The 23,374-nt window shown below is 36.4% G+C and overlaps 3 protein-coding genes across 3 annotated transcripts; 1 reads left to right on the top strand and 2 right to left on the bottom strand.

Annotated features, from left to right (window-relative positions):
- Window positions 1-68: 68 nt before the first annotated feature.
- On the bottom strand, window positions 69-3,040 carry LOC307137175 (hemoglobin subunit beta-1-like). The gene is made up of 3 exons (XM_079834673.1): window positions 2,339-3,040; window positions 1,994-2,216; window positions 69-1,901 (listed from the first exon to the last, which is right to left on the bottom strand). The coding sequence occupies exons 1-3, from the start codon at window positions 2,428-2,430 to the stop codon at window positions 1,773-1,775; spliced, it is 444 nt and encodes a 147-aa protein (XP_079690799.1). The 5' UTR covers window positions 2,431-3,040; the 3' UTR covers window positions 69-1,772.
- An 805-nt stretch (window positions 3,041-3,845) lies between these two features.
- Window positions 3,846-18,233, top strand: LOC307122787 (hemoglobin subunit alpha-like). Its single transcript, XM_079811002.1, has 6 exons — window positions 3,846-3,998; window positions 4,094-4,301; window positions 4,475-4,568; window positions 17,408-17,519; window positions 17,679-17,886; window positions 18,006-18,233. Exons 1-6 carry the CDS (start codon window positions 3,904-3,906, stop codon window positions 18,132-18,134), a joined length of 846 nt encoding a protein of 281 aa, XP_079667128.1. The 5' UTR covers window positions 3,846-3,903; the 3' UTR covers window positions 18,135-18,233.
- Window positions 15,330-16,194, bottom strand: LOC307137164 (hemoglobin subunit beta-like). The gene is made up of 3 exons (XM_079834664.1): window positions 16,018-16,194; window positions 15,678-15,900; window positions 15,330-15,563 (listed from the first exon to the last, which is right to left on the bottom strand). Exons 1-3 carry the CDS (start codon window positions 16,104-16,106, stop codon window positions 15,432-15,434), a joined length of 444 nt encoding a protein of 147 aa, XP_079690790.1. The 5' UTR covers window positions 16,107-16,194; the 3' UTR covers window positions 15,330-15,431.
- Window positions 18,234-23,374: the final 5,141 nt, after the last annotated feature.

Here is a 23,374-nt window from a genome sequence, read left to right as displayed (position 1 = left end):
CACAAAATAGAAAGTGTCTGTAAGAAAATATAGCTAAAGCATTGATTAAGAACAATAATGAAGAAGTTCCAATCAAATGATGTTTTATTAACAAAGTTCAGGAGGAGCACGTTCAGATAATTAAACCTAATTAAGGCTGGAGCCCTCCCCTTGGACATCACACCTTAATATGTATAATCTTTACTCTATTTAATTTGATGTAAGTGTGAACTTGTGAACTAAAGATGTTACAAATCTCCCTGGAAGAGGACGTATGTCTATATCTTCCTAATGCACAGTGAGGAGGAGAGTTTGAGTGGGACAAATACTCTCCAAGGATCACAGATGGAGAATTGCAGAGATAAGTTCAGTTTTAGGGTCAGAAAGCCTAAAATCAAACAGCACCATATCACCAACCAGTATTTGGGAGGGTTTAAAAAAAAAAAACCCTCCTTGCTCACCCAAAAACAAACTCAAGTATATTGAGTTGTCAGACACGACTGGAAGATGAAACTAAAAAAGAGCTTTTTGGCAGCAAAGCCACCAGATGGGTTGGTGCAAACATTAAAAAGTACCCCGTGCCCACGGTTAAATATATTGCTGGAGCTTTAATGTTGTGGGCCTATTTTTTTGCTGGATTTCCTGGACATCTTGGTCAGATACATGGTATCATGGATTCTAGCAAATACCAACAGATAAAAAATCAAAACCTGACCACTTCTACTTCTTCAAATCATATAATGGGTCGTGGTTGGTTCTTCCATCAGGACAATGATCCAAAACAAACATCAAAATCAACACACAAATGTTTCACTGAGAACAAAATGAAGCTTCTGCCATGACTGTCCCATTCCTCTGACCTGAACTCGATAGAAAATGAGTGGGGTGAACTGAAGAGAAGAAGCACCAAAATGAATCTGGGAATCTGAAGGATCTGGAGATGTTCTGTGGAGGAATGGTCTCTGAGCTCTTGTCAGGTGTACTCCAAACTCATCAGGCATTACAGAAGAAGACTCAGAGCTGTTCTCTTGGGAAAAGGACAAGCAATATTTGGGTGCTAATAATAGCACCAAACGTAAACTAGAGAAAAACATTTATTTCATATAGCCTAATGAGATTTCTTTGGAGACCTTCAGCACAATCCTGCTAACACATGATAAAGGCTTAGTGACAACTTGGTGTCCCTTTTGTCTTCTTTAAGTTCTTTATTGCAGAACGACAGGAAAACTGTAATAAAGAGATATACTGTATATGAATCATTAACAAGAATGTATATTAAATAGTGGCGAAATTATATGAGGAGTGAAACACATGCATTCATGCCCCCATGCATGCTGTTTTAACTGAAAGCTACTTGCACAGACACTCAGTGCCATTGTTGTGTCTCAAAATGCAATAATGTTTTTTTTTTTTTAAGGCGTAGCCTATATAAAAGTTGATTAAATTACCTAATTGAACTAATGCTTAATCCTGGCTTAATCTAAACCCTGTCTGATAAGCCGGGCATGAGTTTTTTTAAAAACTGAAAAAGAAAATATTACTCCATAACCACTACACGGTGAAAAGCTATTCACTGATAATGTTGAATATGATGGCAAAAGTTTTGTTCATTTTGTAGAGAAATGTTGATGCTCATTATTAATCAATGGGAAATGCCTAACATCATTTTGCTGTAATTCACCAGACGAATAAAAAGACTCACAATCCAACCCTTTGTTTGATTGCTTTATTTATAATGAATCATTAATGCATTGAATCATCGTTGAACTATGCCAGGAATCTCGAGCAGGACTTCAGTAGTAGCGGCTGGTGAGAGCGGCCACAACTATAGACAAGAGCTTCTGCCAGGTAGCCTGAATTGCAGGGGTGAAAGCGGGTCCAAATGTGGTCGCAATGACAATGGTGATGGTATCAGCTAACAGCTGCGTGAGTCAAGAAAACATGCATTTATTAGGCAACAACAGTCTGTGATATCCTTATTAATACGCTCATATTTTGAAAATAAAGCATTTACCTTGAAGTTGTCTGGATCGACGTGGAGTTTCTCGAAGTGCAGCAGGCTGAGTTTGGAGTAAGAGCTTTTGATGCTATCCAAGTTCTGCACGGCTGTCTCCAACGCATTTAGCACAACTTTACCATGTGCCGCCACCTTGGGATTGCCTAGGATTGCAGCTGGACTGGATAGGTTTCCAAAGGCACCGAAATACCTCTGAGTCCAGGGATATACAATCAGCACCCTGTCATATGAAACAAAGTAGCTCTATAAAACTAAACTATCTTCACATCAAACAAAAAACGTCAAATACGTTCCTAAATTAACGACGTGTTGTAGGCCTATTTTTGACACGCTTTCACTTACCTTGCCAGAGACTGGGGTCCGATTTCACCGATGTTGATTTTACCCCAGACACTCGCAATAGTTTTGCGCTCGGAATCTGACCACTGCACCATTATGATTATCTCTTTCCTTTTTCAACAAGTGTGAATGTTGAACGTAGATAGATGCGCGTTTTTATTTATACTCGCACTCTCCGCCCCACACCAGGCGCCGAGACTGATTGGTGTGGTACCTAGTCGTCCTACTTGGATCCGATCCTAGTTACATTTTGATTAGACACTGCAAAGTTAGATTTAGCCAGGAACCCATTTCGTAGCCTACATCAGAAAATAAATATGGATTCAATCATCAAAATCACGAATGTCGACCCTTGTTCTGTGTATTGCCCCAAGAGTCCAAAATCTGCTAAAGGCTTCATCTTGTGATTTGTCTAATTCCCAACTCAGGAATATTAAAACGTAGCCTATAGCTTTAACATAATGCAAAAAAAAACATACTTGGCACATGAGTCATATTATAGTCAAAGCAGGACAATTCAATCATATGCTAATATTTAAATGAATCCGTATAGGTGAACAGACCCGGCATGAAATTAACGTTAAATTGAAATAAAAATAACGCATTCAACATCTAATTAAAGTTTTTAATTTGAGTGCCAGCTGATTTCGCTTTATCTGGACACTCAGACCGTTCCTCCCATTTCAAAATGTTCTTAATTTGTTTAATCTTGACCGTGGGTGTCCTGTTCTTTTTTTTTTTTTTTTGCCCCACCCTTTTAGGTGGTGTCCTCAAAGGACCCCGAAGCATCTCTCGATAAGACTGTAAAAAAAATCACATGATCAATAAGTTATGAGATATGTTATTACATTGCTTTAACGTATCAAAAAAAAGTTAAGTAATTTTCAAATTTTTTATAAATTATACAAGATTAATTTTAAGTCAGTTTAATGAATGTAATTTAAGTTGAAATGACTTAAACATCCAAGTTGATTGCACTTAAAAATGTAAGGCAATTTTTTACAGCAGATGTTGTTAATTTCAATTAAAAAGAAAGGACTGTAGGGCTATTATTGCAGACACAAACAGCCAAGACTTTAATATATATTGTTTAGTGTTTTTCCTGTACTTAGTGATAAAACGGATAGAGTTGTCGCAATCGCTATTATGTTCGCTAGGATTGTATTTTGTTTTTTAGAATATAGGCTATACATCGCTGTTTTAGCGAGATAATGCCAAATAGATTCATAGACAATTTCTGTTTGTTCTCTCTCTCTCTCTCTCTCTCTCTCTCTCTCTCTCTCTCTCTCTCTCTCTCTCTCTCTCTCTCTCTCTCTCTCTCTCTCTCTCTCTCTCTCTCTCATTTAAAATAAATAAATAAAACCATTCCTTTTTTTTTTTTTTTTTTTTTTTTTTTAATATAAGAAATTATGGAATGAATTGACAAAAATCGTCTGTAATTGTTGGCTGAAGTCTGGGAGGTGGAGCTGATGCGCTGTTGGGTGTGGCAGAACCGCGCATTATAAAAAGACCCCTTATTCTTCAACTATAACTTTGCTCTTTTAATACCGAAGTGGAAAGGATCGAAAATGAGTTTGACAGCTAAGGACAAAGCCGTGGTCAAGGCCTTCTGGGGTAAAATCTCTAGCAAGGCCGATGCAATAGGCCAAGAATCTCTGGCAAGGTAAGACATCTACATTCAAAATAACTTTTGACACCTAATCAATGTCGAAGCGTTTTGCGCAACGCAATACAAACGGATTTCTCTTCTTCCCACAGAATGCTCATTGTCTACCCTCAGACCAAAATATATTTTCCTGATTGGTCTGATTATTCTATCGATTCTCCCCAAGTGAAGAAACACGGCAAAACTGTGATATCAGCCATCACCGATGCTGTGGGCAAAATTGATGATCTTGTTGGTGGATTGAGCGCCTTGAGTGATATCCATGCCACTAAATTGCGCGTAGACCCCGGAAACTTCAAGGTGAGATCATATCTATGAGCTTTTTGTGCGGTGCTTCAAACCTTTCACTTAAAGGTTAGATCAAGGTTAGACTTGTATATCTTAGTTCAATCAAAACGAGACATCTAAATGTGAAATAAAATGCGGATTATTAATTCATGATGTATTAATTGTTTTTGTGTTATTCCCTTCAGATTCTGTCCCATAACATCCTCGTGACTCTTGCCATTCATTTCCCCGCTGACTTCACTGCAGAAGTGCACGTGGCCGTGGACAAGTTTCTTGCGGGTGTGTCTGCAGCCATCACTGATAAATACAGATAAGATCATCATTCAGGGGCTTCTAGTTTATCTGCAAACAGAGCTAAATAATGAAATATGGGATTTCAGACGCAATAAATAAAATCTACAACAATCAAAACGTCTCTTGTTTTTTTTACGGACGATATGAATGAACCAAATAATGCGTTGCATTACTGATTGTCCTTTAACCCTTTCAAACACTTTACTGGGATAACCTCAGGACCTCATTGTCCATTGCAGTTTAAAGCAGGAATTTTTTATTTGTTTTATTTTATAGATTGGAAATATCAGCAGCCATTTATGTTATTGATGACAATAACCAAAATAAATGTCTATGTTCTTTAAGCAAAAACAAACTGCATATGGATGCAGAGGCCATAACCAAGCCAGAATATAAGAACATGAAACCTTTGAAATATTGACAAACTCTTTTGCTCAAAATGGTTTGCTGATGTGAACTGAGTAAGATAGAATTAAAGCACTGACTTCTAAAGCCACTATTTGTGTATATTTAGCAAAAACAAAGAAATTACAATTTTCTTTTGCAGAAAAATATTAATATATGTGATGCATTTGTGATTTCATTAAATTAATTATTGAGCAAATCATGTAATTATTTAATTAAAAAATACTTGATTGACAGTAACACTCAGATTTGAGGAAGATGAAGACGAAGATGAAGATCACACAATGTTTAATGTGCAGACAAGAACAATACTGACTGAACAAAGAAAAAAAAAGGAGGAGCTAAAATACACAGAGATGATTAACTAAATGATGAAAAGCTGTGATGATTGGGTTTGTGTCCATGGTGACTGGTGCAGCAAATTAGAAGGAACACATGTGACCAACACAAACAAACACAAGGTCCATGAACACTAAAACAAACAAAACATAATGGTGTTATAATTTAATATATCAATCATTTGCTAAAAATGATTTACACTTAATTTAACACATTTAATGTTTTTATTTGGAGATTTATAATATTTAATAAAAACAAACAATCATGGCTATTGAAATATTAATTTTAAATAAACTCTCTGTGAGTAGCCTAAACACTGATTGTATTGTCATTCACAATGTTGTGGGCATGTCCATATATTTCACTGTTAAAATGTATTTATATTGACTTCAACACAAGCAGACAAACCTCAGAGCTCATAAAAATGTGTGTCTTGAAAGGTTTATAATAAATGCATGCTATTAGTTAAGCATTAGTAAAAAATTAATTCATAATTTATAAAGCATTAATAGACTTTAATAAGCCTTTTAATACGTATTTTATAAATGCAGCTATAAATGGTTTATTCTTGATTTATAAGCAAATCTATAATGTGTTTTATAATTTTATTGTTGATCAATTTATCATTTCTAAAATTAAGTATTACATTATTTACAAACCAGTTATTTAAGAGTTGTCAGTGGTTCATAAGATCACTTATAAAGTGTAAGTAAATGATTAATAAACTATTTAAATGAACATTAATACTCTTATTGTTTAGACACATAGTAATAGTAACTCGGTGTGTTAACGAATGCTTTATTTGCATATATTCATACTGTAATTCGTGATTGATTCAGGAAGTTATAAAACATTTAGTAGTTGTCAGTTAACTATTTTTGTGAGCTCATCTAAAGGCAGGATGATGTATGTCTGATAAAGCTTTTTCAAAGGAGATTTAAAGGCTTAGTTATCTTCTGCACTGCTGTTCTCTTTTTTTAAAGTTTGCACTGAGGTAGTTTTGACGCTGCAAATTATTTTATTATTATTGTTTTATACAAATTGTATTTGTTGTATTTTGGTACTCCTGTAATCCAGTGTTGGCAATGGCCACTTTTTAAAACATTACAGAAATGTATTTTTAAAAACAGATTGCAGAGGCTTAGTTTCAATTTACTGCATGCATGCATGAATTCAGGTGTTCCAAACACTTCCATGGCGAAATATGTATAAAATCAAGCACCTAGGGTCCAAGGCATGCAGACGCTTCTACAAACAATTGTTCAAGAATTGGTCACTCTCAGGAGCTCAGTGAATTTAAGTGTGGTTGTACGGTATTGAATATTGTATGGTTAGCTGTTAGCGATATTATAAAGTGGAAGCAATTGTGGACAACAGCAACTCAGCCACGAAGTGGCAGGCCACGTAAAACTACAGAGCGGGTTACGCGAATGCTGAGGAGCATGGTGCACAGAAGTCACTAACTTTTCACAGAGTCAATAGCTACAGACCTCCAAACTTCATGTGGCCGATGCAGTGGTGTAAAGCACACCACCACTAAGCAGTGGAGACGTGTTCTCTGGAGTGACCAATCACGCTTGTCTGTCTGGCAAACTGATGGACGAGTCTGGGTTTGGTGGTTGCCAAGAGAACGGTACTTGCCTGACTGCATTGTGCCATGTGTAAAGTTTGGTGGAGGGGGGATTATGGTGTGGTGTTGTTTTTCAGGAGTTGGGCTTGGCCCCTTCGTTCCAGTGAAAGAAACGCTTAATGCTTCACCATACCAAGACATTTTGGACAATTTCATGCTCCCAACTTTGTGGGAACAGTTTGGGGATGGCCCCTTACTTTTTCCAACATGACTGCGCACCAGTGCACAGAGCAAGGTCCATAAAGACATGGATGAGCGAGTTTGGTGTAGAGGAACTTGACAGGCCTGACCTCAAACCGATAGAACACCTTTGGGATAAATTCGAGCAGAGACGAAATCGTCCAACATCAGTGCCTGACTTCAAAAATGCTCTTCTAGAAGAAAAATTCCCATAAACACACTCCCAAACCTTATGGAAAGCCTTCCCAGAAAAGTTAAAGCTGTAATAGTTGCAAAGGGTGGACCAACTCCATATTAAACCCTACGGATTAAGAATGGGATGTCATTAAAGTTCATGTGCATGTAAAGGCAGACGTCCCAAAACTTTTTGTCACTCGCCCGTCGGATGTACCTCATTTAGCCTCAGATAACATTCAAAAATTATTTTAGAACTACTTTTCTCATCCATCCGTTTGAAATCGCATTACATTAAAGGAACATGTTTGAAATCGCATTACATTAAAGGAACATGTTTGAAATCGCATTACATTAAAGTATTACTATGTTCCTAAACATATCAGTCTAGAAAATCTCAACTTTTAATTTTCCTAAGGTCTTAGTACACGATGTAACTATACACATCATAACATGTAAATCGGAAAATGTTGGCATTATTTTGCCACTTATTGAGCAGTAGGCTAGCTGGAGCCGTTTACCTCCAGTCTTTGTTCTAAGCTTGCGGTGGGTGTGTCAGACAGAGTTATGGCAGGCACGGAGATGAGAATGGTATGACTTATCTAACTCTGGGGGATACGATGAATAAGCTAAAGTCCCAAAAAATCGGTGTGTTCTTTTAATAAAATGTGTACAATTATTAAATTATTCATTGTTATGTTAGTAATTTTTTTTATTCGTCATTGGATATACTCTTACCATAAACAGTAAAAGTTGTGATTATATGACATTAATTAGCCTACTGTTATTTATCCAGAAACAAAAGTAAATTATAAATGTTTGTGGATTTTACTTTTCATTTAATTTTAGTATATAGTACTGCAAAAGTGCATATGCTATTAAACGGAGCTGTCAACATTGGAAGGAGTACTCTATTCAAGCAATATTCATTCAAAACATGTGCATTTATTTTCTGTTCTTTTTTTTTACTTTTACTGTCTACTTGCAAATTTTGTTTTGATATCTTTAGAACAAGGGTTTTCAAAATGGGTCCAGGGACCCCCAGGGGTTCTCCAGAAGGTTATAAGGGGTCCCCAGAGAATTTCAGAAAATAAAAAGATAAAGCAAAAATGGATTCACCTTTTGATTTCATCACTGTTTCTAAATGTTTCTCTCCTTTCTTGCCGTATACATTCCAGAATTGTATATATTTGCTTTGTATCTTTAGTGTGTTTTTCTCACTATAGTCCACTTTATAGTCCACTTTATCTCGCTCACTGGGGTTAGGCAGTTTTCTTAACACAGTACGTACGCTTCTTGCATACATTTATTGTGAAATTTACAAATTATTTTTAATCGAAAATGTTCTTCTTCAGGTTTATACATTCAACATTAGCCCATTTAAGTTGGGAAACAATATGTTGTATTTATAATGTCACCCTTACTATTTACCAACAGTTTCAATGTTTTTTCGTACATAAAAATAGATGGATTTTAGGAAGGGGGTCCCTCAAAAAGGTTAATCATATTTGGGGGTCCTTGGCATCATAAAGTTTGAAAACCCCTGTTCTAGAAGACCTGCTATCTTAACAGTCTCGATCTCTGGATACGGAATGATATTAGCCTAAAAAATAAGCAAACATTAAGATGATATTTCAATCATTTGTTAATAATATTCACTGCATGTGAATATGTGAATGTGAATAGTGTTTGTCTTGTAGCCTAATGTCATGTATTTTAATAGCTCTATTTTCTGAGTTGCCTCTGCCCGAGTTCATAAGGCTAATGCTGTTACTGTAAATACTGACAGTGCTACTGCAATAATGCAAATTCATTTGTATAGCTATGCTTTAGGTGTTGCCACCCTTTCTGCTCTATCCCGTATATAAAATTCTTGCACTGTAAGCCTATACAGGGGTGCGTTTCCCAAAAGCATCGTTGGCCAACTATGGTCGCAAGTTCCGTCGTTATCAACATAGTTCAACCAGACAGTGTTTCCCGAAACCGTCGTTCGAACGAACGTTCGCAAACAGCGTCGCAAACTTGTGTGGTTGCAACGACAGCTCTCGACATGTGGTTCTTGTTTGCATGACATGTGGACTTAATAAATCCTTATCTTGAGCAGAATAAGCAAACTGACATTCAGTACAACCTATATCTTTTATTTAGAATACATACAAATGTCATTAATGTCTTTTAGTTTGTCAAGAGATTTACAGCACCGTTTTTGAAGAGTGCGCATGTGCGGACGTGCTCTAGTACGTAAAAAAGAGCCTATTTGAATCTGGAAATAAAGCAAAATTCCTCAGGTGCCATATCCATAATGTGTAGCAAAAAATCTAGCATGAATTCGCTCTTAAAATAATTAATTAAAAGCATTTACTCCACCACCTGCATGACATCATTAACCAACGTGGTTGAACAACAGATTTGCCACAATACGGTTTCGGGAAACAGTTGTGACTAGCTAGTTGATTTCTTCAACGATGCATCGTACTATGGTAGTTAAAGCTACACTGTGTAACTTTTTTAGTTTATTCTTAGCTAAAAACACTAAGTTCTTTCAAAAATAGCCTATATGTGCTCATTAATGTATATTTACTTCTTTCAAGTAATAAAGTATTCTCGTAAGTTTATAATATGCCATATAAAATACATACGGGTGAGGGGTTCGAATGCGGGTCGCCATGTTGCCCCTTCATCTTGAAAGTACGTTAGCCAAAGAGGGACATACCCATAAATTCAAGCTTCGCCTTTCGCGTTTTAACACTCGATGGCACTGTACAAAATTCCCTGCCATGCGCATGTGCGCGTCAACTTGTTCAGAATTGTCTGGTGCATGCGCAGAGAGTTTTCCTCTCAGCAGCGTCCAGTAACAGAGTTATACGGAGTTTTCCTGGCTTGTTTATTCCTCAAAAGTCTGTTTTTCCTTGTGTGGTATTTCTGTGCGTTAATAACTCCGTAAGTAATAATAGTTATTGTCATTGTAGATGTATTTCAGAGTGTGTCATCGCGTAATTCAGTTGATGTCACCTCAGAAGTATTTTTGTGTCAACATACAATAGCGTAATGCTCACCTATTTGAATAATCATTCAGTTATTTTGTTATCAACAATGTTTATTTGTTTATAGAAAATATTTGCTTGTAATGTATGTTGATGGAAATATGTATCAGGTCTGATCGGCATATTAACAATTGTTATACAGAGCGCACTGCAGTGCTAAAGCTGCACACACTTTTGTAATCCGACACCGCTTGTTAGCAGCAGCGGCAGCTCCGCTCCTTTTAATGCAGCTGCATTTAGCGCCTATATATGGTACAATAAGCTCTGGTTTACGGTTACATTATACAAATGTAACTTATTAGTATAGTTATACAGTTCTTAACTGTGTATCTTCTGTCATGTCATTATCATGTATATTTACCATCCTTATTTGTTCTCTCAGAGTGAATAAACATCATCAAAGTTCACTCTGGATTAGCTGCAGTTCTTTCTAGCCTAATAATTAGGCCAGTTGAGTTCCAACCATCCCACTGCGCACAGAATATCCCACAGGCACCTTGTCGAATGTGGACGAGGTCGAACTGGAAGCCATGTTAATCTTGGACTAAATCGGCCACTGTATGAGTTAAAACGAAATCGGAATTGAGAGGAACAGAAACTAAAATTCACTGGATGGTCATATACCTTTTCACCGCTAGATGGGGGAAAATATCACACAGTGTAGCTTTAAAGGGTTAGTTCACCCAAAAATGAAAATTCTGTCATTAATTACTCACCCTCATGTCGTTCGACACCTGTAAGACCTCCGTTCATATTCGTAACACAAATGAAGATATTTTTGTTGAAAGCTGATGGCTGAGAAAGGCTTCAGATAGGCCTCCATTGGCATTCAGTACATTTACACTCCCAAGACCCATAAAAGGCACTTAAAACGTTGTTACAAAGTCCATCTCACCACAGTGACTCTACAATAATTTTACGATGCGACGACAATAGTTTTTTTGCGCAAAAAAAAAAAAACGACGCAAAAAAAAAAAAACGACGCATGCGCGAGAATATGACGCAGATCCGGCGTTCGGACACATGACCCAGAAGCGATTTGTTTACAAGCAGAGGAAGACGCGCGTGACTAATCTGTTGGATTCTACATTGATCGTGCTTTAGGTCTCGGCGTAGTTCTCAAAATCGGGCTAAAGTGTGCATTTCATGGATTCCCGAACCCCGGCGCTACGTCATATTCTTGCGCATGCGTCGTGGAGGCACACACGGAAGACAAGAACAAGTTGGATAAAGGTGTCATTTTTATTTTTTTTGCGCAAAAAAACTATTGTCGTCGCATCGTAAAATTATTGTAGAGCCACTGTGGTGAGATGGACTTTGTAACGACGTTTTAAGTGCCTTTTATGGGTCTTGGGAGTATAAATGTACTGAATGCCAATGGAGGCCTATCTGAAGCCTTTCTCAGCCATCAGCTTTCAACAAAAATATCTTCATTTGTGTTCCGAATAATGACATGAGGGTGAGTAATTAATGACAGAATTTTCATTTTTGGGTGAACTAACCCTTTAAGCAGTGAGTTACGTCGTTGTACGGGAAACGCACCCCAGGTTGATTGAACTTAAAACATTTATGGAAACTCGTTGCCCTAAAAAAGTTAATTTTGTCTTGTTGAAAAAACAAAACATTTCCAGTTAAATGTACTTAAGATTTCAACAGCATTTAATTAAAAACTTTTAGTTAATTGAACTAACAGTTTTTAATTCAGTGGTATTGAAATTTTAGGTCACCATGATGGAGATAAGTGTTCGTTTTAGTTGGGCTCTTGGCCTTTGACTCTTAAACTTGATTTTCGCTGACTCCTTTAACTGTGTGTTTATAAAGCACATTTGTTATGGCAAGGAAAAGCAATTTGTAAGAATAAAAGAGAATTTGTCACAATTTTGAGCACTACATGATTTTAAAATCTTGAATATTATTCAATTACCATAACAGTGCTGGATCTTATGCTGCAGAATAACATAAATAACATCACGTAAATACAAAATTTATATCACATTACCTCTATAACCAGAACATTTGAGTCTGAATGAGTTTAGTGATTCAGCCACTACATGATGATGTCATCATCATCAATAAGCCAAAGTCACCCTATCACGTTTTCTCTTTGGCTTGTCTTGGCATAACTAATTTTTTTTTTTTTTAAACACAGTTATAGCAGCCAAAGAAAAAAAAAACGAATGTGAAAGAGCCAAGGGTCAAGAGTCCAATTAAAACAAACCTCCATCATGGTGAAACAGAAATAAAGTAAATTTGATTAGTAATGCATGAAGCTGGTAATGCTGTTTGTGGAGTTGTTTAATCCTCCTCTGCTGAGATCTTCAGAGATGCAATGTCTTATTTTATCTTCAGTTGATTTATTTCTAAATGAAAACCTTAAACAAAATAAATTGTTTAAATAAAGTATAGTAAAATAATTGTTTGAGTGTAAACACAGCCTAAACTTACATTTTGTTTTACTGGCTAACTGTTATACATCTAATTTATTAGGGATTAATAATGTATTAGCTGTTTGAGACCAAAATGTAAAGTTACAAGGCCTATACTCACCAGCAAACGTTTATAAAAATGCGGGCAGCTGCATCAATGCCTGACTTCAGTTCAAAGAGCCAATCAGCATCTTCCTTGTATTGCGTTGCATTGACAACAGACTAAAATAGGCTTTGTTAAGTAGGCCTACATTTAATTTAAACAATTAAATAGAATGAAAAAAATCATGCAAATCGTACAACAAACGTAATACATGGAGTAATTGAACAAATCTGTTGGAGTTTATGTTCATTGTACCTACATAATTTGAATTAAAACTATTTCAGGGATAACAGTGTGGAACCGCCCCTGCACAGATTTGTTTAAAATTAGTTGTGATACTTTAAATTGGCTTTTTACATTTAACCATGTTTTGTTATTGGAAATCATTTATGTGCTGTTTGTTTTCGTTACTTCTTTACAGCCTACCTTTTTGTGTAGCCTAGTGTTAACTACACAGAACAACAGTGGCAACAGAAATTACTGAACCACAAGGGGCCCGGGTTATCAATCCTTTGTGTTTATAGATTTAAATACACATAATACGAGTGTATAATCTCGTGGAATGTACACGGCAAAATTAGTTTTGGCGTGCATATGGTATACGCCGTTTTTCGCGTGCATATGATACGCACTTTATGGCGTATTATATGTACGAACCCCCCACACCCCCACCCTCACCCTACCCAAAAGCGTGTCATATACACGCCATAAAGTGCGTATCATATGCACGCGAAAAACTGCGTTGCATATGCACATCCCACTAGATTACACACTCGTACTATACGCATTGTCATGACATCGTGTTGATTTTTAATGACAGTAACAGTATAATCCATACATTTCCAGATTGTTGTTTCCAATGGTTGTCCAGCTGTGTTGTCAAATTGAGAAGGCACATATAATTAGCCTAGGCTATGTCATGGTTATTATTGGTACTAAAACAAATACCTTTTTATAGCTTTTATACAATAGGCTATTAACTTACATAGGACAGCAAACCGTGTAAATCTATCAAATACGTGCATTCTTGCATCACAACCCTAAAGATAAAAGTAATTAATTGGTTTGAGTAGAGCCAACTCAAATTAAACAAATTAGTTCAAACAAATGAACTTTTAGTATTTAGAGCTTTCTATTTTTGAGTTCACAAAACTGACACATTTTAAGTAATCGGTTTTCAGTTTTGTGAACTTGTTTCTTTTAATTTAGACAGACTTAAATTTTACTTAAACTGGGCTGGGATTTACTTCCCAGCATGTTTTGTCATGACACTAAAAAAGGGAGAGTAAATGCAAAAATTATTAGTAATTTTTCAATTTACGTGCAATTAAAATGTATATGAGTACAAACAAAAATCTACAAGTATGCTTACCTGAACATTAAAGGGATATTTCACCCAAAAATGAAAATTCTGTAATCATTTACTCACCCTCAAGTTGTTCCAAGCATGTATGAGTTTCTTTCTTCTGCTGAACAGAAAAGAAGATATTTTGAAGAATGTTTGTAACCAAGCAGATCCAAACAACCATTGACTACCATAGTAGCGGGGGAAAAAACTATGGTAGTCAACCCTTTAAATTCCTAACTTAAATATGTAGATGTACTGCATTACCTTCATTTTTTTTTTTTTTTTTGCCAACTTATTAAGAATTTAGAAATTCGACAGAACAGATTTCCAATTTTTCAGTTAGAGTTAGAAACTTTAAACAAGTTAACCCGAAGAAGCGGTTCTGCTATACATTTGTTATTTGGCATACTGTAATTCTCATTTTAACCTTAAAACCTTAAACTTAAAAATGTGCAAATTATAATTAAGTACAAAAAGAAGTCATACAGAACAATGAACACGAACATGTGGGGATACAGAGAAGAAGAAAATAAAAAATATATAATTTACATGAAAATTGTTCTATAATACGGGATATTTTCAATATTTTTAAGTGATGACAAATTTTAATTGTAAATCATAAGCAAATACTTAGCAGTTAGGTTTGAACTTAGGGTATCTTCTTTGATTTTATAATAATCAGAAGTTACTCTTTTAAAAATATTGTTCAAGCAGCATATTTTCTTTTTTCTCTTATTAAAATAAATTGCTAACAAATTTGCAAACAGAGAAACTGACTAATAAATACTTAACACAAATAGATAAGAGTCAGCTTATTTTGATGCAGCCACTGGAGGTTGCGATACATTTTATTTCTTTTATCAATGAATTCAAGCGGTTAACACCCACAGTCTGCAAATCTATCACAACTGTCTTTGAAAGGCTTATTATAAATTGCTGACGCATTAGTTGATGACACATTGTCGAAAAACCCATAGCCTAAAACAGGATTATTTTCTTAAATTAAGATTTTTTATTTGAAGAGTTTATAACTCTGGTCATAGATATAGGCTAGTCAGTGTGTTGTGTGGAACAAATGGGAGAGAACAACTCCAAAGTGCTTTCAGCATTATTTTATTGATCTTATTGTATAAGAGTTAGATCAGCTCCGCGCGGTGTGATCTTCTGCAATACAGCTGGTGTTCATTGGTGATGAGACTCTAGTGGTACTGTCTGCCCAGAGCGGACACGCAAACACACAGAAACTTCTGCCAAGCCTCATGGACGTCAGGAGTGAAAAAAGAGGGGCCGAACTTAATGGCAATGGTTACGGTGAGGCAATCAGCGAGAAGCTGTAAAACAAGAGATCTATTGAGTGGCAGTTTTTTTTCTCTCGATAACATTAAGAGCAAAGTAGTAGTTAGGCTACACCATGTCGGATATTGCTTTCATTTGCGCAAACCTACCCTGAAGTTGTCTGGATCCACATGCAGTCTCTCAGAGTGCATCACACTGAGTGGGGCATAGGTGGCCTTGATGTTGTCCAAGTTCTTGACAGCTCTCTCCAGACCTCCAATCACAGTCCTCCCGTGAGCTGCCACCTTGGGATTACCTTGGATCGCGGCGGGGCTTGACAGGTTGCCAAAGGTCGAGAAATATCGCTGAGTCCAGGGATACACGATCAGACACCTTAAAAGAACAGAAGCATCAAGAACTGCATTAAACAAACTGCGTTGCTGACAGACACTCTAACAGAGGGAGTCCTCACAGAATGCGTCTATAAAGAATCTGATGCAGTTATTATACCTGGCCAAGGCCTGAGGTCCGACATCATCAGTGAGCTTTCCCCACAGGCTAACGATGGCACTTCGCTCAGCGTCTGTCCACTCAACCATGTTTACGCTTTAGGATGTCCTTAGGTGCTAGTCCAACAGGAATCTCTAGTAGAAATTCAGAAACAGAAGTACAATTTATTGATGTCTGATGTCTCCGCCCATTAAAATATGCAAAGTCTTATTGGATCATTTCTATCAGCAGGTGACGCACACGTGTCTGGACCTCACTGATCGGACCCCTTCCAAAAAGTTGTTTTGTAAAAGATGTCTTAAACATGATCAAGCTGTTTTTTTTTTTAATGCAAAACGAATTTTGGTCGTGCCCATAATGATCATGCCATTACATTCCCAAAATATGCCCCACCGTTAGGGTTAAACATAAATAATTTATGTTTTCAAAACAAACAAACATTCTCGGTGAAATACCTTCACATTTTTTAAAACCTTTTTCAAGATATACGATTTTCAGGTGTAGGCTATAGTAAAATTCCGTCAAATCGTTAGGCTACATATTCATATTATGGATTACAAATTTTAAACGAGTAAAAAAACGATCTTAACATTTTGTATAAATCTTAATGAAACAAGGGAATGGGCCATTTATTTTTTAATGGTTCGTATTCATAAATGTAAACATTTTCTTTTTTCCCCCTTTTCATGAATTACGAATTACATACGCTAAAATGGTAAATTCCCTTGTTCATGTAGCCTATACAAAATGTTTTACTAAGCGCTAGTTTTTTGTGTGTGTTTTTTAAACTAGGCTAATATAAAATAATTCGTAATCCATAATATGAATAATAAGGATTATTCCATTCCATTTTACTATACATCTGAATTTCGTAAATTAAAAAAAAAAAGGCTTCATTTTTGAGTTTTGGGCACAGCAATTTTCCAAATGGGTATTTTAATTCAAATGTAGCCTATGAAAAGATTAATGCAATTATTTCACACTCATATTTAGTTTGAAATGAATTGTAGCCTATTATTTACACAATTGTGTATTTTGGGTTTAGCTCATTTAAACAACGTGTTAGTTATGATTCTAACATGAATTATTTATTTATGATCAACTGGAAAAAAAAATGTCATTTAAATTGCACACACATCTTTGTAAAAATGCTTATAGAATATTTTAAGCGCATCAAGGAGAAAGAAAATCGTTATCTTCATTAAACAAGAAGCACAAAATTGACACGTTTTTGATTGGACACCACAGGTTAGAGATCAGCAGAAATGCGTTGAAGAGGCGTGGTTTGGATCGATTGCATGGGTGTGCCCATCTTCAGTTTTATATAAAACGTGGGACAAAATCCCGTTTTCGCCAACATCTTTTTTTTCTAAAGTCTTTCTAACTTGAGAAAAAGAAGACGCAGCGATGAGTCTCACTGATAAGGACAAGGCTGTTGTCAAGGCCATCTGGGGTAAAATCAGCTCTAAGGCAGATGACATCGGCGCCGAAGCGCTCGGCAGGTATTGTCTTCCTATTTCAGTTACGATTATTAACGGAGTTATATAGAAACTTATTTAATAACATGACAAGTTCATGGTTTTATTTATTGTATAGCCTACCTTCAGCCTAGCTAATGTTTAGATTACCCGATTTATTATTGATATTATTTTGTTCTTCAGAATGCTGACCGTCTACCCTCAGACCAAGACCTACTTCGCTCACTGGTCTGACCTAAGCCCCGGGTCTGCTCCTGTGAAGAAGCACGGCAAGACTATCATGACTGCAGTCGGCGAGGCCATTACAAAACTAGACGACCTTGTGGGACATCTGGCCGCCCTGAGCGAACTTCATGCTTTCAAGCTGCGTGTTGACCCGTCCAACTTCAAGGTAGACTTACACCAAAACAATAGCACTAGGCTACATCAAAATAGTACTCATCTTGAGTACTAAGAGTCCCCAATTAGTAGTAAGAGTCATGGTAATGTGTCTCTTTTTTCCTTTTCTAGATCTTCGCACACAACGTCATTGTGGTCATCGCCTTGCTCTTCCCTGCAGACTTCACCCCAGAAGTTCACGTGTCAGTTGACAAGTTTTTTCAGAACTTGGCCCTGGGTCTTGCTGAGAAGTACCGTTAAACTTCCTGTGGGCATTCATTGGCAACACTGTGCGGCACCCCAAACCAACTCATGCTTGATGCCTGAATAACATTTCTCAATAAAAGGCACAGAACTGAATGAGTCAAGTCTTGTTTTTATCTTTAACCTGTATTTGATAATGTCGATCATGTGTTCCCAAACCATTTGGGCAGGGTAAAAGCTTTATGCTACACTATTCAATAGGTTATCAATAATTATTCAATCAATTGATGATGAAATATATATATTTTTAATTTACTTACATCTGGGGGTATTCCAGAAAGCAACTTCCACATAAGCTATCGGTTAAGTTCAGTCAACTCAAATGAGATAATGTTGGTTGACATTCTCAACTGAGTGAGAATTTAGAATAATGGGAGGTTCTAATTGATATTCAAATAAAGATGAAACAGAAGTGTTTTTCTTATCCTTGTCGAAAAAAATCCCCAAAAATAGATGTAACTTATATTTTTTGTCAATATCGCATACCCCTAATTTGGGCTTGTATTTGTTTGTTTGGTCATGAGAATAAAAAAAACTAAAACATTTTAGGCTATACAAGGAATACGTGCAGGAACGATCTAAAGCCAGAATAGGTTTAGCCTATTTAAATATATCCCCTTCCAACCTACAGTAGGCTTTTCCACAGTCCACACTTTTTGGGTGTATATAATATAATATTTTTAATTTTTTCTTATTATATATAATATTCACATTTTTTTAATCATTTCTCTCTACTTATATTCCATATAGTAGTTATTGAGTAATTAAAACAAACATGATGGATAAAAAAAAAGAGAAATACATTTTAAATCTCATTATGTCAGAGTGACGGCTAGCCTTATAATTTGCCTATACGTAGCTCATATCTGCAAACATGTTACAGTGCATATAAACACAAAAATTTTATTATATTTTGGTAAACTTTATCGTTAACAGGACCAGCAGGAAGGAGACACGTGTTTTCTTTGCTCTTTAATAATTTTTAGAGTATACAGATGTGAATTATTGTAGTGATTAAATATTATATTTCAATTGCAAAATATAGCTATAGCTATCCAAATTGTCTAATTGGACTTTTATTTTGAAGTGTAGCACCGCAGGCGGGATTTGCTGAGGGAAATGGGTGTAATCGCAAATCTGTTTTGCATCTAATGAATACAAGTTCTTACTAGTAAGAATACAATTGTAGAGCTCTATAACTGGAATTCTTACTAGTAAGAATTGAATTAGAGAGCTCTCTAATTCAATTGTTATTAGTAAGAATTGAATTAGAGAGCTCTGTAATAGTAATTCTTACTAGTAAAAACTGATTTAGAGAGCTCTCTAATTCAATTGCAAAGCTCTCTAATGCAATTGCAGAGCTCTGTAATTGAATTTGAGAGCTCTGTAATTGGAATTGTTACTAGTAAGAATTGAATTAGAGAGCTCTCTAATCATAATTGTTACTAGTAAAAATGTAATTATAGAGCTCTCTAATTGTAATAGTTACTAGTAAGAATTGAATTGTAGAGCTCTCTAATGGAATTATAGAGCTCTCTAATCATAATTGTTACTAGTAATAATTGAATTATAGAGCTCTAATTGTAATTGTTACTAGTAAGAATTGAATTGTAGAGCTCTCTAATTGAATTCTTACTAGTAAAAATGCAATTACGACGAGTAACGCTGGGAATCATTTAAGCTAAAACGGCTTGCTATAACGGCTTGCCATACTGAATAGTCAACCTTTTCCGTCAACATAACCAAGGTGACAACCTGCTTGCACAGAGAGTGTGGGGACTATTTTCAGGCGCTGTGTAATATCATTGCTGCTGCACCCATGACAGCAAAGTTCCATGATTACTAGCCTATAGTTCATAGCCATTTTGGTCTAGAAAATCACAACTTTTCATTTGTCTTAGTACACGATGTAACTTTACACAACATGTAAATCGGAAAGTTTTGACGTTTTTTTTTGTCACTTATTGAGTAGGCTAGTTGGAGCCGTTTACCTCCAGTCTTTGTGCTAAGCTAGGCTAGCGGTGGGTGCGTCAGACAGAGATATGGCACAGAGATGAGAATGGTGTGTCTGGAGTCTGGACTTATCTAACTCTGGGGGTCCCAAAAGTCCCAAAAAGCGCAAGTAGGGCTCGCTGCAGCCTGCGGTGGATATCCAACTCCGCCCACATCCAAGTGTGACGTCAGAAATCCCGCCCTGCAGCTAATTTCATTGGTTACAGTTACGGGTAGGTTTAGAGATCAGTGTTTGGTGTAGGCAATCAGTACTTAATTCGTTACAGTGACGGGTAGGTTTAGGGAAAAGAGTTTGGTGTAGGCAATCAGTACTTAATTCGTTACAGTGACGGGTAGGTTTAGGGAAAAGAGTTTGGTGTAGGCAATCAGTATTTAATTCGTTACAGTGATGGGTAGGTTTAGGGATCAGTGTTTGGTGTAGAGGCAGTCTCTACTGTGATTGATATGACCAATACAATCTTAAAAATCGGCTGCAGGGCGGCATTGGCCTGGCCTCTGACGTCACACTTGGATGTGGGCCGGGTTGGACATCCACCGCAGGCTGCAGCGAGCCCCTTCTCAAAAAGCGCGTGTTCCATTAATGAATTGTGTAGGACTATATACAATTATTAAATTATTATTCATTGTTATGTTATGTTTGTAATTTTTTTTATTCGTCATTGGATACATTCTTACCATAAACAGAGTCGTGATTTTATGACATTAATTAGCCTACTATTATTTATCCAGAAACAAAAGTAAATTATAAATATTTGCGGATTTTACTTTTCATTTACTTTTAGTACTGCAAAAGTGCAGTACTAAAGTACTGCAAGCATGTATGAGTTTCTTTCTTCTGCTGAACACAAAAGATGATATTTTGAAGAATGTTTGTAACCAAGCAGATCCAAACAACCATTGACTACCATAGTAGGGAAAAAAATACTATGTAGTCAATGGTTGCTCCAAGCAGAGAGAACTATCCCTTTAATTTTCTAACTTAAACATTTTGATGTACTGCATTACCTTATTTTTATTTTATATAACTTATTTGGGTTTACAGAGTATTAAGAATTTAGAAATTCGACAGAACAGATGTCCATATTTCAGTATGACATCAGTTAGAGTTACTTGAAGAAGCTGTGTTAAATTTAGGTTAAACTTATATGTTCTGCTATACCTTTCTTGTGTGGCATATTCAGTGTTGGGAATAACGGCGTTATAGATAAACGGCGTTACTAACGGAATTACTTTTTTCAGTAACGAGTAATCAAACGAATTACTGTTTCTTCCGTTACAACGCCGTTAGCGTTACTGAGGAAAAAAATGCGGCGTTACTATAATTGAGCTCATTGAAGCGGTTTTCATCCGAACAGGCTCTCTGTCAGTCACACCTGCAACGCGCGCGCGTGTGTGTGTGTGTGTGTGTGTGCGCGCGCGAGCCATGCGTGTTGGGGGTTGGGTTGGGTGGTACACAACTGATGATGATTGGTGGGTGGGAGACAAGGTTGAGGTTGATAGGTTGAGTTCACACACACACACACACACACCTTTGACGCACACGCATATGCACATTCAGCGATGGTCCAACGACTTCAAAGGTAGCTTTCGCAAACTGGAAGTATAAGCGCTACTTTTCCCTCGTTGAGGTGAACGGTAAGAATGTTTATAAACATATAAACATTACATAAATGTAACGTGAAGCTTATGCCCAGGGAGAAAGAGTCTATCCACGTCGGTGGCAAGTAATTCTATTTCTAATCTAATGAAGCCTCACGTCATCACAGCCACAATATTAGTGGCTAAAAACCCAGGTGATAACGTGAGCTCCACTACCAGAGGAGTAGTAAAGAAGTACTGATACTATTTACACAATATTTACACTATAGTAGGTCCACTGATAATATTTACACAATATGTACACTATAGTAGGTCTACTGATAATATTTACAATAATATATTGAATTTGATAGGTGTCTCACATTGTCCCACAGCAACATTACAATAGTGTACATTAATGTACAATGTTTTATAATAATAATTTATTCTATTTAGTGTCCAATTCATTCATTTAACATATTTAATATTGGGGGCATCCAAGTTATTTGACATATTTGAACATTTGAAGAAAAAAAAAAGTAACACATTAGTTACTTTCCCTGGTAATTAGTTACTTTTATAATGATGTAACTCAGTTACTAACTCAGTTACTATTTGTAAGAAGTAACTAGTAACTATAACTAATTACTTTTTTAAAGTAACGTGCCCAACACTGGGCATATTGTAATTCTCATTTTAACCTTATGGCAAAATAGCTCTTAAAAAAACTTGGCCTGCAGGAACTTTAAAAAAAATATATTGCATAATTATAATTCAGTACAAAAAGAAGTCATACAGAACAATGAACAAAACCGAAGCATGGTCAAGTGCCTTCCGTGTCGCAATGAAGACGTCAAAGGCACCCCTAGGCGTCACTATATTGACTAACAGGGAACTCCATTGATTTCAACTGCTTGCCTTATGCGTCAGAATCAGATTAAGACGCATAAAGCAAACGATATAAAACCAAAAAAAAAAAAAAAGCATAAAGCTAATATCTCTTTATGTGTTTATTTCTTTCTCACAATTTTTTAGCAGTTCCTGAAGTAGTCTGAAGTATAAATAAACTCAAGCGAATTAAGGTTGCTGCTGAAGCTGAAAACGTGCAGTGTAATGCTGCCTTCACGTGCTATCGGAAATTTCCTAATTCCCACTTTAGAAGTCGGGATTACGAGCTTGTTGCATTCAAGTGCTTTGTTGTCGGAGTGAACAAGAATCATGGTTATTCTTGCCTATTTATTGGGAAACTCTTATTAAAACCAACATCATATGTAGTCTCCCATGCACCGACAACCATATAAACATTCCAGATAGTCCGCTTTCTGCTGATTCTGTCATTTCAGTCAAATGCAGGATATTTTCGCTGTGTACCAAACATACAACACGCTTCATATGATTACTCTTACATGTAAATATGTACTACATTAATGTCAAGACAAGACGACCTAAAAAAACAACAATAAAACCACACCTGCCACAGCAGTCTAGTTCTCCCCGCCACCATGTTTAAAGCTTATGACACGCCTATCTCGGGAATTGGGGTATCAAAATGATTTCCGAACTTCCCAGTGGTAAACACGACATCAGAGGGCGTTCATGTGCAATTTTTACCTAGAAAACTCGTATTTACGATAATTCCGATAGCA

This window comes from Gobio gobio (assembly GCF_949357685.1).
Source record: "Gobio gobio genome assembly, chromosome: 1".
Taxonomy (NCBI): Eukaryota; Metazoa; Chordata; class Actinopteri; order Cypriniformes; family Gobionidae; genus Gobio; species Gobio gobio.
Note: the sequence above shows the minus strand (reverse complement) of the source record. Positions and strands in the feature narration are given on the sequence as shown.

Coding starts and splice junctions, on each gene's coding strand:
- LOC307122787 (XM_079811002.1), top strand. CDS start 3,904: ATGAGTTTGACAGCTAAGGACAAAGCCGTGGTCAAGGCCTTCTGGGGT. Junction 17,520..17,678: donor GGCGCCGAAGCGCTCGGCAG/GTATTGTCTTCC, acceptor TTTGTTCTTCAG/AATGCTGACCGTCTACCCTC. Junction 17,887..18,005: donor TTGACCCGTCCAACTTCAAG/GTAGACTTACAC, acceptor TTCCTTTTCTAG/ATCTTCGCACACAACGTCAT.
- LOC307137175 (XM_079834673.1), bottom strand. CDS start 2,430: ATGGTGCAGTGGTCAGATTCCGAGCGCAAAACTATTGCGAGTGTCTGG. Junction 2,217..2,338: donor GGACCCCAGTCTCTGGCAAG/GTAAGTGAAAGC, acceptor TTCATATGACAG/GGTGCTGATTGTATATCCCT. Junction 1,902..1,993: donor TCGATCCAGACAACTTCAAG/GTAAATGCTTTA, acceptor TGACTCACGCAG/CTGTTAGCTGATACCATCAC.
- LOC307137164 (XM_079834664.1), bottom strand. CDS start 16,106: ATGGTTGAGTGGACAGACGCTGAGCGAAGTGCCATCGTTAGCCTGTGG. Junction 15,901..16,017: donor GGACCTCAGGCCTTGGCCAG/GTATAATAACTG, acceptor TGTTCTTTTAAG/GTGTCTGATCGTGTATCCCT. Junction 15,564..15,677: donor TGGATCCAGACAACTTCAGG/GTAGGTTTGCGC, acceptor CTTGTTTTACAG/CTTCTCGCTGATTGCCTCAC.